Source organism: Nothobranchius furzeri, chromosome 10 (genome assembly GCF_043380555.1).
Source record: "Nothobranchius furzeri strain GRZ-AD chromosome 10, NfurGRZ-RIMD1, whole genome shotgun sequence".
In the NCBI taxonomy this organism is placed as follows: domain Eukaryota; kingdom Metazoa; phylum Chordata; class Actinopteri; order Cyprinodontiformes; family Nothobranchiidae; genus Nothobranchius; species Nothobranchius furzeri.
Window position 1 is genome coordinate 44222010 of NC_091750.1, and position 15266 is coordinate 44237275.

Sequence of the window (15266 nt, forward strand, 5' to 3'; positions counted from 1 at the left end):
CCTTGGAGTAGTTGCAGCCTTACTGACCAAAGACTGAGGTCAGACTTTGTACACTAAGCATCCAATAATATGTCACAAGTGGTCCTTCGAGCCAGATGTACACAGGCTGTGCTATGGCTACAACCAGAAGATATCATGAAGAAGTCCCAGCCCCAGCAGAGTGACGCATCCCCAGACATCTGGTGGACCATGAGCTCAGCTATCCATCACAACTAGGGATGCTCCAATCATGTTTTCATTGCCGATCACAGAAACCGATTCCCAAGAGAGCTGATCACCAATACAGATAACATGGATTGTGACTCCATTGTTCCAAGTGTTTTGGAGATGGTTGTTGCCTCATCCTTTGGTATTCCAAAGTTCAAATTTTCTGCTTTTAGCTCCGGAAGGGAAAGTGGCTTTCTGCTGGAGTCACATAAAACTGTGACTCAACATGATACATGTGACAGCCCCATCTAGTGGACAACTTTTGTTTCTGCGAATACCTGTAGTTATTGTCCACTTTAGTTCTCGAGGTGAAATCATCAATGTATCGTGATGTTGACTTTAGGCCATATCGCCCAGCCCTAGTCAGCCAGGAGCGCCACAAAAATTAACACAGTTTTGACGATCACGTGATCGGGTGTTGTTTGAAATCGGAATTTTGGTCCAAAAACGATAGATCATTCAGCCCTAGCACAGAGACTATTTAAACAAACAGTCTTAACAGTTTTTGACCTAACTTTGGAGCCAACTCCATCAACATTTTTTGAAGTCTAATTATTGTTTAAAATGAACTGAAAACCAACATTTCTCTATGACAGAATGACGCTCTGCTAAGGAACCCTAAGTAAACAACAGCAGTCTGACACAAAGCTGCATGGTTCAGACATAGGGAAGACCCAAAGAAATGCGTTTTACCCTTCTAGCAGGTCCATTGTAGAGGTGGCTGTCTCAGCATAGAGCAGGGTGTGCCCTAGATGGCTGGTCTTCAGATTTTTGCAGTACGTTTCTATGCTGAAGTTCTCCATGTCCCTGGACTCTGTGATCAGGGCCAGACAGCCTTCAGGTTGTAAAGGACCATCATGAAGCTCAGAAGAGGACATCATTCTGAAAGTGGTCTTGAAGATTTTAATGAGGCCACTGGAATCTGCCCGTGTTTGTAGGAACTTCAGGAAGGTGGTCTTGGCCTCCTGTATGGAACAAAGAAAACCAACGTTTCAGGTATTCCAGTCAATTGTTCGTTGGGCAGCTGCACTAGCAAGGAAACCCAAACGATCTTCTCCCCTGAAACCTCCATCTGTGAGAGCCAAAGGTGTTTGTTCCCTGGTCAGACTGTAGATTTAATCCCTCCAGCTTGTCCTGGGTTGGCCAAGGGGCCTTCTGCTAACAGGACATAGTAGGAATACCTCCTCTGGAAGGTGCTCATGATCATAGGTAAAGATCGGACTGTAAGTCAAGTAAGCACTTTGCTGACTAGTAAAGCTCATTCTTCACCACAACAGACCTGTCCAGCAACCACATGACTGCAGATACTGCTCTAATCTGCCAGCCGATCTCCCACTACCTCCATCCTACTGTAACGAAATGAAATGACTGTTTTCCACCTAAAAGCCATTTCCCCCCTCTCTTCAGCAAGAACTAATCTGCATGAGATATTGTTCAAGGTCTCATGCATCTGCTTCTAATCTGTTTTCCTTTCCAGCCCAAGAGAAGAATGAAGACAAAGGACTCTTCCTTTTTAATAAATCAAAGAACTCTATATTTAATAAGCTAATCAAACAAAGTGTTAGTCAACAATAAAATGTGAACCAATTTGTGAAATGAAAATATTAATTACTTGATATTATAATCCTACAGAATATAATAAGTAATAAAACTTTAAATCTTTCCACTAGAGACTGATCACACGAAAGGTTAAGCCACATCACACATTGTTTTACTGACCCAATCAGAATCTGCCAGATCTGACGGAGGCATGGTTTTGGTGGTGCTTTGTAAATCTGTTCTCTTTTCATTCGACCGTAAATCAAAACATCCAAATTATAAAACTATGCCCACGTCATCTTTAAAGCCAGTTCAAAGCGTTCTAGAGAAGTTGTCGGAGTGGCCAATCCGTAACTTTCCTCTTCAGCCAAAAGAAGCAACGGCAAGCTGGATAAAATCTGTTGCTGTTCCAACTGCTGCAACGGTTCTTTCAGAATAAAAGCTGAACCATCACAACCCCGTTTTGGGTCTTGCTTGATGCCAGCAAAACTGTCGTGACCCGGAAGTATCTCAAGATTGGTCTGGTCGGCAACCGCTGCTGTTCCTGCCGGCTTCAGTTCCAGAGAGGGTCAAGCTGGACCTCGACATTCCTGATCTAACGGGGACTTCCGAAAGGGTACGTAGGCTGACAGAATGGCGTCTTATGTGTTTATGAATCTTCAAATCAAAGCTTAGCGCGAAGACATCACCTTCACTCCCATCAGAACTAATCGTTTTTCCGGATTTGCTGGTTCTGAACAACATTCCACACTACACCATTCTCCATCTCAATTCATCTTAGTTACACCATACATTTAGTGTTTAAAGTTAGTCTAGTTTAATTTGTTTAGTAATAAATCTTTAAACATTTTAAACTTGACTCTTTCTTTTGTCTCTGAGTTAATACGAAGTTGTTACATAATCCCTGCAATAAAAAGTTCCAATCTTCTGGTTAAAAGTACTCAAAGATCCATAAGATTGATTTCATATTTACTATGGAATCTCATGTCTTATGGTTCATTAAATAATATGTATATTAAATTCTTACACTACCTAGAGCTGAAGGTTATTTTTTGATGGAGCTAGCAACATCTGCAAAGCACAGAGAAGAGCTCCTCCTGCCACCAAACTTGACTCCCTCTACCCCAGGGCTGTTCCTAAACATTCTGACCATTTAGGTAATGAAAAGCCCTGACAGAGTCCAACCCTCACTAGGAACAGGTCAGACTTGCTGACTAAAACATAGACCAGATTAACACTTTATTGGTAAAGGGACTGATTGGTCCTGAACAGAAGGCCATCCACTGCCTACTCCCTGGATCCACAAAACACAAGTGGACTGGTTGGGCAAATTCCCATGCCTTCTCCAGCACCCCAGCTGGGGTAAGGAGTTGGCCTTTGGTTCAAAGGCCAGGACGAAGACTACAATGCCCCTCCTCAATCTGAGATTGAGCTACCCAGTAGACCCTCCTCTCCTGTACCATGGAATAGAAATTTCCAGGAAGGCTAAAGAGTGAGATCCCACTATAGTTGGAACACACCCTCTTGTCCCATTTTTGACAATGAGGACCACCACCATAGTCTGCCACTCCACCTCGACATCCATTCAGTGTTGCAGAAGCATGTTGTTTCAAAAACATCTACAGCCTGGAGGTACCCAGGATGGAGGTAGTTATACCCTGGGGCTCTGCTGCTGTGTAGATGATCGACTTCTGCTCTAGAGATTAGTTGGTCCATTTCTAACCACCTAAAGGTACAGCAGCTCTGGTTCCTAGCTGGAATATGTGTCATAGAATTATGACTTGAGCGCTTTAGTCATCTCACATGCTGTGTTTAAACTGCGCTATATAAATAAAACTGTATGGTATTTCCTCAAAGCAATCAACCATCTAGCTCCAACAGCTCCATAATCCTAGTGTACACAGCGAGAGCAAGTTACCGCTCTCCCCAGAAGACACCGGATGGTTTGCCAAAACTTCTTTGGAGCTGATTGATAGTTATTCCAGATATTCCATATTTGTTTATTTGGTAAAACTACAACACAACTACAACACACACACACAGGATGTAATTCCAGCAAATGATGGATTAATTACCTATGAGACGGCACCCAGTCGTACCCTGTTACGTGTGGTTAGTGGTTGGTCTAGCACCATGCTTGCTAATGAGAAGCCTTTTTTTTGAGACCTAGGTCGTTGGGAACAGTTGAACCTGCTCCACAGTGCCAGGCACTAATCATGGCAACATGTCCTCATACATAAAACTTGGAACTGTAAGGGTGGGCTGTTTTGCCGATGTCCATCTGATGCAGAGTCACCCGTTTAAACTTACCTGAGACGTGGCCAGCAGGTAGACGGGACTAGGGGCCGGAGTCTGGTTTGGTTCGCAGGTGAGACCCAGAGAAGTGAGAATCTCTGTCAGTATCTCATATCTCAGTGCATTGTTGGCCTTGATCTCATCAATGTTCTCTGAATCCAAACTCTGTGAGTCTGGCCCCATGTCAAAATGGACCTGTACAAATAGAGAATTTGGGAAGAGGTCACTGTGTACACACGTTCATTTATTCATATAGCTCTGTGACCGTTCCACTTACAGGGAGGTTTAAAAGAATAAAGCTGGAATCTGATTGGCTTAAGTCACTGCATGATAGAGTGGGAACTCTGGAGATCGTTTGCTGATCTGATAGTATCTCCAAGATAAGGACTCCGGTCAGAGAGCAGGGCACGGAGAGACAGTTTTGCGTATTTATTGACTGTAGAAGTATGAACCTCTATACATTTCTGTGGTTTTGTGTGGTATATTAGTCATGAACGCACACGAGGCTGTCTGCTATCACCAACAGCTTGGACTACGGAAGAAACGCTGTACAGGAAGTGACGTCACAAACTGGACCACCAAAATAAGTGTGGGGTAATTTACAAATGAAACTTCTATGGAAATGAAATAACCGTAACCCTTTCCGACATAGCCTCCCCCGAGTTTAGCTATAAATTTGAAAACTAGAGGAAAGTCTTATCAGGTGTTTAGCTAGATTCGTCTTCATCTTCCCAAGCTGGTAGGTGCACTGGGCGCACATTGGTCGAAGCCATGTGGAGAAATCAGACAGGGTATAAGTCTGTCCCTTGATCCTCAATTCAGCTGTCCTGACTCGACCGTCTGAACCTGGACATGTCTTGACAATCCTCCCGATCTGCCACTTGGCTCTGGGCAGTTGTGAATCAACCACCATCACAACTTGTCCAGCTGCAAGATTGTCTGTATTCTTGTGCCACTTGTGTCGCTTCTGTAAGTCAGGAAGATGATGGCGAATAAAGTTGGACCAGAAGTGGTCTGCCAGGACCTGGCTGCGTCGCCATCGCCGTCTGCCCAGGAGTTCGCTGGAAGCGTAAATGGCTTGTGGAAGTGATGCATCACGACGTCCCATGAGTAGTAGGTTTGGGGTGGTTGGGTCTGGGTCAGCAGCATCCGAGGAAATATATCCAAGTGGCTTTGTATTGAGAATTCCCTCCACCTCAATCAAAACGGACTGCAGAACAGATTCTGTGACAGGAAACGGAGGCTCTCCACATCCCGTTTCTCCACAGGAAATGGAGCAGCAGCTTGTCTTCTGATAGTAAGCAAACTTGGAGGAACATCGACCATTAACACCCTTTTATGTTCTTGAAGGCACACGTCGTGGAGCACAGTAAGATGTGGTTGCTTACATCATTTACAGGGCTTCTTTAGAGTGCTAACCTCAGGTGCATGATTCCTGCCGCAGCGCCAACAGCTTCTGTCTTTAATCCATGTGGCAATCTCAGCTTATGAAAGAGCTTTGAATTTTGGACATAGGCTCAGGAAATGTTCTCTGGTGTCGCAATATGGACAGTAAGGCTTAGGACCGTCTTAAGGCTTAGGTGATCTTATATGGCCAGCTGGATCTGGAGGTGTGGCTTTAGCCTGGCTCTTTGTGTTGTAGAACACATTGGATGAAGGACCCTGAGGTTTATTCTGATTCCTCAGCTTTGGCTGATCTTGAAACATGTAGGCTGCTCTAGAAGAGATTCGCTTGGCTTGTGATTTCAACTGGAGCCATGTGGAGAAATCAGACAGGGTATATGTCTTATCAGTTCCAGTTATCAGGATGCCACAGTTCAAGCTGTACTCAACAAAGCTATCTCTGTAGTTAGCAGGCAATTTGCTAAGTGGCCTATCAACATGAGAGCCACATTTGAGTGGGAAAAGTTGTCAAATCCATCTGGATCACCAGCTCTAACTGGAGGTATGTTTAAAATGGCTCCCAGCTCAATTTGCACAAGCTGACTGGGTTGCCCGTATTTATCTTTAAGTGCCTGTAGGGCTGATGTGTATGGGTTAGGATCATACATAAAGGCTTGTGCTAGCTTATGAGCACTAGGCAGCTTCAGATGTTACAACAACACTTGATATTTAAATGGCTCTGCGAGGTGAGCATGTGAGCTTAGCAGGTTATCCAGAGCCATTTTTAGCAGTGCAAAGTCTGCCTCTTCTCCAGATGTGAAGAAGGGTAAAGCAGGCTTAGGAAGTCCATATGAAGTAGCTATTAATAGCTTCATTAGGTCTGTACTTGGTGCAGCAATTGAGCCTGGAGGAGGTGCTGTCACTTGTGGCAAAGGTGGCATGCTGGGAGAAGAATGATGCTACGGGACTGCATCAGGTTGTACTAGCTGTTGTTGTGGATAAGGCCAGGGTATATGCTGAACAGGGGCCTGGCTATAAACTGCTGGTAGCCTGTTTAGGGGAGCAGTGGACTGCGCTGTCAAGGCTGGTAGAGGGCCAATGGCTGTAGGAGCAGTGTGTGTAAGTCCAAGTGCACCTTGTGAGGGTGGTGGTACTCCCATGACGTCAGCTGGGGCCCTATGTTGGATTCACCTCTGCTATGCGGTCTTGAGGCAACAGAGCTACTCGTTTCCTCCTTTAGGAGGGATGTAATGACAGTCACTTTCTCTGACTCTATTTCCTTTTCCTTTAGTTTACGTTGCAGCATTAGCTGTCTGGTAATAGCCTCCTTAGCCTTTAATGCCATTTCTGCCTCTTCATCAAGCTTGCGCCTCTATTTCTTGTACTCTTAGGAGCTCCTCTCCTTTTCTGAGAGCTTCCCAAGCTTGTTGGTCCAGACGCTGGTACTGTTCATCCACCAGGCATTCCTCCATTATCTGTCTTCGCACCTCTGCTAACTCCATGCTCTTTACTCTCTCCTCCAACATCGCTGTCCGTATATCAGATAACCCATCAGTGAGAGGCCTCCTTGTTGACGAACAGGAGCTGCCCTGGGTCTTAGCTTTACTGCGTTGAGACAGATTGGCTTCGATTAGATGATATTCTCCTACTAGGTAGGCTAGGTATGGCTCCAGTAATTGCAACTGTCGTTGCACCAGGTTGATCTGAAGGATGAGCTTCATGCTCAGCTGGAGCCTGGGCTGCAGGATGACGGAGAAGTTAAGGTTGATAACCAACTTCATAGTCCTCCAGATACGCTGGTAGTCGACTCTCCCGTTGAGGTCTAGGACGCACTGCTGGGTCTGCAGATGATTGTCCTAGCTCCTCCATAATACCTCTAGATGACTATTGATCTGGCTCGAAGGACCATGTGATAAGAGTGGGAACTCTGGAGATCGTTTGCTGATCTGATAGTATCTCCAAGATAAGGACTCCGGTTAGAGAGCAGGGCACGGAGACAGTTTTGCAAATTTATTGACTGTAGAAGTATTTACCTCTATACATTTCTATGGTTTCGTGTGGTATATTATGGGCAATTCCCATCTGTACCGGGTCGGCCCGGGCCGGGTAGCCCCAGTCGGCCCCAGCCTGGCCCGGTTGATTCCACACATCCTTGTCTTAAGCCCATGTGGGCTGATTCTACCCACCAATCAGAGGCTTGCTCTAATGGAAGGTGTGAATTTACTGTCAGCAGTGGGTGTGTTGGCCCTGGTCGGCCTGAAGCAGACCCCCTCGAGAAGAGGGCTGAGAATGAGCCTTGGTTGGCCCGGAAAAATACCAGGCCACCCAGATATGTAAACAACCTACGCTACCCGGCCCGGGCCGACCCGGTACAGATGGGAATGGCCCATTAGTCATGAACGCACATGAGGCTGTCTGCCATCACCAACAGCTTGGACTATGGAGGAAACGCTGTACAGAAAGTGACGTCACAAACTGGATCACCAAAATAAGAGTGGGGTAATTTACAAATGAAACTTCTACAGAACTGAAATAACCGTAACCCTTTCAGACACTGAATCGGTCTCAGGAATCATGGTTTTTGTCCCCTTCTGTTGGAATATTTGTTTTCTCTGTTTTCCTTCCTTTTACACAAATAACCTACTTACGTCGATTTAAGTGTGTAACCCCTGAATGTTTAAGACACAACTTCAACTTTCAACCTGACCACCACCTATATTTTAGGTTTTTATTACATGGATAATCATTTTACTAGTCTGGCTTGGTAAACTAACCGTTTCTGATGCATGTCAGACACGACTTCTGCTCTATTAAATAAAAACAAGATCCACAAGGACTCATTCAAACTGCATAATCATTTAGGGGACCGTCCTTCACTACCTAGAAAAGGATGTGGGATCATTTTCTCAGTCCTTTTATTAACACTTTTAGTGCATCTTATCCTGATAATATCTATTTATTAGGATGTAACAAACAAAACAAGCAACATCAGTTAGAATAAATCCACATTGTTCTCATTTCTCTGGTCAGTCACCTCAAAGCTCACGAGGATCTAAACTAGGTGTGGTCATCAAGACCAGGTGTGATATAGTGAGTTACTGCTGCTGTCAGAGCACTTGAATTTATGGTTACTATGATAACGCAGCCCCCTGCATATCCACCCATCCTTTCTTAAACCCGTTTCCTGTTAGACACCAGCGCTGTTAAAACATTAGAAGATAATTACATCTCCAACCCTAGAGATAATTCAAATATTCCCATAATAACCTTCTTTTTACCTGACAAAGAACAGCTTCCCCACCGTCTGCACCGTGGGTTACTCTAACAATGGCCATCTCCCTCTGATGAGGAACTTCTCTTTTCAGCTCCCCCCACAGCTCCACCTCTCCACCTTCCTGAGGATCTCTGACGTAGACGTTTTCACATGCCAGGATGCTCAGATTCAGCTCTGTGCTGTCTTCTCTTGTAAAGATTAGCCTTCTGGGCTGCTGGCACGGCTCTACCCTGGCTTCTAGAAGGAGACCTGCTGGGCACAAAGTGGAGCCTAACCCCAGAACCTTGCCCCCTTGGCTTAGGTAGGTAAGAAAGCGTGTCTGAAGCTCAGGAGTCAGAGAATCCTCCTCTGCCAGCACCAGCAGCCTGGTGTTGTCCAGCCAAGGGTCGCTTAGTGCCTGTTGTGGCAGGAGGGGGTAGATGATGTTGTTTTCCACATTTATACATTCAAGTAAAAGCTGCTTAATTGTCTGGAAGCGCTCTTGGCAACCGCCTGTGTAGACCAGAACATTTGGTGTCTTGTTCTTACAGTCATCACTGGCGTCAAACTCAAGCTCGAGACAGCCGTCGACACTGTCCAGCCCAACAGAGTCATCATCGGGGAGGTCTGGAATGTTCTCGGCAGAGGCGTGTTTGACAGACAGGATGGTGCTGCTCTCCAGCTCCAAACATTCATGGCAGCTGGAGAGGTGGAGGTGGTGTCCATGGCCTTCCATGTGCTGATGATCTTCCAAACAATGTTCCTTTGCGTTACCAACAGGCCCAAGATCCTGGGTGCTGAGGAGAGGCTCCGAGCCCCGACGCTCCTTCTCTTGCTTCCTGACTGCAGGGATGAGGAGCAGACTGCCTTTAAGACAGTGCGAGAGCTGCTGGTCGGCTGGCAGCTGAGGATGATAATGAGGAAATGGCTTTGAAAGAAACCGGGAGCAGGAGACTGTCCTCTCCGTCTTTGGGTTCTGCAGACACTGTTTCTCCAGCAGCTTACTCAGAGTGCAATCTTGGAGGAGAACGGCTGCAAAAACACAAAAGCATAAACAGTCTTGCAGCATTTCTGCTTGGAACAAACATTCTTCAGCTGAATTGGTTGTGTTCTGCTGGCAGAATCAGAGTCCCAGTAAACAGCTGATTGTTTCAGCACACAACTACAAATCTACCCTCCTTTCTCACTGGTTCATCAATAACTTGTAAGAACAGAATCTACAAAGAAGAGCTGGATAACAGAGCTGTTTAGTATTCCAGACCTCCATCTTTCACATTGGCTCTTCGCCTACTCTAGGTGCCAAACAGCTTCGCCAGACCACTTTTACACTAACAAAAGTAAAATCCCAACAAAGACAAATTCATCCCACACAGGCTGGCAGGAAAACTTTCTTGCGCTGAGTTCTGATGGCGTTAAAACCCAAAATAAACAGAATTCTGTTCATAGCTTCTATGGAAGGGATTTCTAGGCACAGCCAAGGCGGTGAGGGTGGCATAAGGATTGAGTCTGCTTTTTGCAGATGATGTGGTCCTGTTGGCTTCATCAGAACGTGATCTCCAGCTCTCACTGGAGTGGTTCTCAGCCGAGTGTGAAGTAGCTGGGATGAGAATCAGCTCCTCTAAATCCGATAATAATAATAATACATTTTATTTAAAAGCGCCTTTCAGAACACCCAAGGTCACTTGACAGAAAACACGTAATAAAATACAATAAAACAATAATAAAACCCAAACAAGAAAAAAAAAAACAGAGAGAAACAGTTCAATAAAATCAGAGGTTGTAGGCAGATTTAAACATATGTGTTTTGAGTTTTGTTTTGAAAAGGGTAAAACTGTCGATGTTCCTGATGTCTGGGGGAAGTGAGTTCCAGAGACGAGGAGCAGAGCGGCTGAAAGCTCTGCTCCCCATGGTAGCGAGACGGGCAGAAGGAACCGCAAGATGGATGGAAGAAGAAGATCTGAGTGAACGGGACGGGGTGTGAATACTTATTAGACCAAATCCGAGACCCTGGTCTTGAGTCAGAAAAGGGTAGAATGCCTTCTCCGGGTCAGGGATGAGGTCCTGATCCAAGTGGAGGAGTTTAAATATGTCGGGGTCTTGTTCACGAGTGAGGAAAAGATGGAGCGGAAGATGGATAGTAGGGATGGGAGAGAAACTCGTTTTTTAGATGCATCGAGATGCGAACATGAACGATTATCGATCAATTTTAAAAAAGTTCTAATCTATTTTATTAATGACAAGGCACTAAAAGCAGAACTCAGCTAAAAGGAAGTCTGGAAAGGTTACAGTATGCACAGGACAACATGGCTGACTGAGGAATACGGCAAGCACCGCCAACATTAAAAGCAAACTCGGAGAAGGCTAGCAGAAATACAATAGCAAGTTTTATCGCGAACGATTAGCGTCTGTACGCAATTTTTTTCCTGTTTTATGCATTTATTTATACATTTAATTGAAGTTCTTGTCAAGGGTATTTATACTCTAAATGTTGTTGTCGAATCGTATTTACACTTGGAAAAGGACAGTTATTCATGTTCAAATGAACTGGACATCCAGCATTGTTTTGTTTGGAAGCTGTTAATGACAGCACTTCTTTTCTTTAAAACATTGGAAGTAAATCAATGTTTCATCATTACAAATGTTTTTCTTGAGTACCACATAATCACTCGGCAGCCAGGTGAGGGAGGAGAAAGATGCATCAATTATCGGAGCTCCCTGAATAGTAATCTAATCGAATCGTGAAGTTCCTGAAGATTCCCACCCCTAATGGATAGGCAGATTGGGGCTGCATCTGCAGTGATGCAGGCGTTGTACCGGTCTGCCGTGGTGAAGAGAGAGCTGAGCCAGAAGGCAAAGCTCTCGATTTACCGGTCGATCTACGTTCCTATCCTCACCTACGGTCATGAGCTTTGGGTAGTGACCAAAAGAACGAGATTGTTGATACAAGCAGCATAAATGAGTTTTCTCCTCAGGGTCTCTGTGAGAAGCTCGGTCATCTGGGAGGGACTCGGAGTAGACTCGCTGCTCCTCCACATCGACAGGAATCAGTTGAGGTGGCTCGGGCATCTGGTTAGGATGCCTCCTGGACGCCTCCCTGGTGAGGTTTTCTGGCACATCCAACCAGAAGGAGACCTAAAGCAAGACCCAGGACACGCTGGCGGGACCATGTCTCTCATCTGGCCAGAGAACGCCGTGGGATTCCCTCGGAGGAACTGGCCTACGGAGCTGGGGAGAGGGAAGTCTGGGCCTCTCTGTTGACCCGAAGACTTGACCCCGGATAAGCGGATGAAAATGGATGGATGAATATTTGACCACTGTTTCATCATGTATTGTTAGTTCTGTTAGCTGTGCTAGCTGCATTAGCTCTGTTAGCTCAGAGACGCTGAACTCATTCAGACATTTAAGAATGTTCGTATTTAAAGAGCAAGTCACCCCCTACCAGAGTCTAACTCCACTCCCACTTCATGTTTGAAAAATGCAACAAATGCCGTTGCCTGGCAGACCGAGACGGCGGAGCCGCTAACAAACACACACACACACGCTCACGACAGCACTGTGACATCATAATGTACCAGTTTACATCATAGCATACCTCTTAGCCAATAGCGGTGGCAGATTTAAATTCAAATACAGTGCAGAGTTTTTACCTGACAACGGCAAAACACTGACAGTTTTAGGCAGAATATTTAAATTTTAACTAAGATGCACTGAAGTGCCAAATTATTGACTACACGTGTCTGCAGCACGATTAGACACTCGTTTATCTAGTTTATCAGCAAAAAAAAAGTTGATTTGGTGGTGACTTGCTCTTTAAGACTTCTGATGTGAAAGCCCAACGCCGGTGGGGCCGAGCTGTCCGAGGCAGCTGTGTTTGACTACTCCACGTTCCTCAGGAGCTGATCTCATTGTAAAGACTGATTGAGTCCACAGCAACTATAGTGTTGATGAGAAACATCCATCCCAACTGTCACACTAATCTGGTAATAAGTGGCACCATAACACCGTAACTGAGCAGCATACAGTCATACGGCTAAAATGCAGCCTTGAATCTCCTCATTCTGTCTCAAGGACTTTTTGCATGTGGATCATAATAATAAGGTATTAGATGTCATATATAGAAAAACATGTAAAAAAAAAAAAAAGAAGATACATACGAATGATCTTTGAAGGCACTAGTCCATTTTCCAGCTGGAGGCGATCTTCAATAAACGCGACCCCGAGGAGGCTGAAGTTGTCTACACTGGCCTGAGCCACTGCCCTGAAGGGCTGGTCAGGACTGCAGGCCAGAGGGGAACAGTAGTCAGACCACTTCACCACCTGCACACACCAAAGGTCAGAGGTTAGGTCTGACATCATCATCCCTGCTAAAACAGCAGGATTCCAGCATGTATGGTACATTCTGGTTCACACACGTTCACACACACACCTTAACCCTATCATGATACTAGAAACAGGTTTTGTCAGACAGAAGGTTTAGCAGCATGCCGTCTGTGATTCATACTTTCTTGTTAGCTGCAGGAGGAGGAGGGAGGCCCACTTTGGGTCCTGCAGCTTCAATGATGAAGGAAATATTCTCTATTTGTGAAGAACAACCCAAAGAAGATCCCAGAAGAACGGTCCATTTGCTGAGGTCGTCACAAGCCTGAGGACATCACAGAACAGGACAGTAATGTTACGAGTGTAGCTAGTCCTAAACCGTCCCCAGACGTCCCCGTCAGCACCTCTTCATACTCTGGTCTTTACTCATCACCACAATCACTCACATCTGATCTGATGGAACCAAAAACCTGTGTATGGAGCTGTAGCTAACATGGTGTCTTGTGTCCCCCAGAGGAAGTCTGCAGTAATATTTCTGACTTGCTTTCCAATAACAAACAAACGTTGGGCTCCTTTTTAGTCAGATTAGTGACTGATGTTTAATGATGTTAGAACCAGACCTCGTGGTTTGAAGCAGACGTCCTTATGGGACACTGCACTTATTTATGCTGTGTATCCTGCAGCATTTCTACTTAGTTTAAGACTTTGCCTCCTACACACACACACACACACACACACACACAGACAGTAACAGTCAGTGCCTCCAACAAACACTGTGAACTTCATTTGTGAAACCAATAAAGTTTAGATACAAACAAGCGCATCAGGCACCTAAAATATTAGGCATGTCTTAATGAAGTTGATTAACACGTCTGCATCATTTAGGGCCCCTAGGAGCAGGGCCCGGCTAATTTCATTGTTTGGTTCTTTTATAATCAGAGTTTGTTTTTTCCTTTTTTAGCTGACAAGTTTCAGCCATCCTCAGAGCACCTGATAGATTATCTGTGTTTAGAAAAGAACCACACATTGGAGTTTGATGGAACGAGCTGTATGAGGTAAGGATTACTTTAGTATAAATGAGTATGGGGTCCCGATTGAGCCAACATATGTTAAATGTGCTGTTAATGTTGTGTTCTAGTACTAATGAAAGAGGAGTCAGTGGGTCAGAGCATCACACGTTAGAGGACATGAAGAGGGCCCACGTGGACGGGTCAGCTCGTGCCCCGTGTGCCACCCACCTGAGGCTCCGTCACACACACGGTCTTGTCTCCGAGCTGGAGGAAGACGGTGTCCTCCGGTTCCAGGGCTCTGGGCCGGTGAAGTCCAGGGGGAGGTGCTGAGGCCGAGCTGGAGAGGAAGCTGAAGCAGGAGCTCCGCTTGCTGCTCTTCCGTTTCAGCAGACTGTTGCTGATCAGCACCGAGTAACACTTGTGAAAGCGAACCCACATGTAGACGTAGCACAGCGTTATCAGCATCTTACCCTCCGCGCGCTGCTCTGGAGTTTAGGTTGAGTCATTTCAGTTACCTTTACGTCGCTGTCAAACTAAACCATCCGGGTAACTGTCTGCTGCTCTTCTTCTACTGCTACTTGGGCTGTCCACTTCCGTTGTTGTAGCTAGATGGATAGAATACGCCCCATTGGGCACTGGAGGGCGTAACAGCGGCGTCGCCATATTGGATAGGTCTCCTCACGCTCCAAAGTCAATGCAGAGTGAGTGAGCAACGGGATATTCACGGTAAAGTGAGCCCTCAGTCGATTTTGCTAGGCGCATGCGTTCACCGCTTTATGGTAAAAGGTCGCGCGACTGTTTTTCAAAATAAAAGCCCATCTCAGAAACGTATTTTCTGACCAAAACCTTTAAAAATGGAATTCAAAAGCTATCAAATAATAGTTATATGGCCGTTTTAACGGATATTTAAAAACATATTACAAATGGTGGAAATGCCTAAAAACTATATTTGACTATCATTTTAAGTGATTTAATACTATATTACAATTTGATGACCTCTCGTTATTCCTGTGAAGCTCCATTCAACAGCTTATTTTTAAATGATAAATTATTCATCCAAAAACCTGATCATATGATGCACAATATGCTTTAAGAATACCCTAAAAATATTTTTTATTCCGGCTTCTAGTGTGAAAAGGTGAAGAGTAGACCACCACTTGTGACTCCACGGGAAGTGTCATCAACATCTGATGTAGAATTTCAAAATTAAAGCACTTGAAATCTGTTATAAATGATTCATTCCTCTGCATTGAAGAAAGCCC

General features: G+C 45.1%; 1 protein-coding gene across 1 annotated transcript in view; it reads right to left on the minus strand.

The window, feature by feature from the left end:
* hlcs (holocarboxylase synthetase (biotin-(proprionyl-CoA-carboxylase (ATP-hydrolysing)) ligase)) overlaps nucleotides 1-14597 on the minus strand; it is a 28612-nt gene extending 14015 nt beyond the window's left edge. The window contains exons 1-6 of the mRNA XM_015960660.3: nucleotides 14233-14597; nucleotides 13179-13319; nucleotides 12832-12994; nucleotides 8703-9709; nucleotides 4057-4236; nucleotides 901-1172 (exon numbers count right to left, since the gene is read on the minus strand). Of these exons, the coding sequence (XP_015816146.1) occupies nucleotides 901-1172; nucleotides 4057-4236; nucleotides 8703-9709; nucleotides 12832-12994; nucleotides 13179-13319; nucleotides 14233-14469 (2000 nt within the window). The 5' untranslated portion in view covers nucleotides 14470-14597. The remainder of the gene's footprint in view (nucleotides 1-900; nucleotides 1173-4056; nucleotides 4237-8702; nucleotides 9710-12831; nucleotides 12995-13178; nucleotides 13320-14232) is intronic.
* Between the last annotated feature and the right edge of the window lie 669 nt (nucleotides 14598-15266).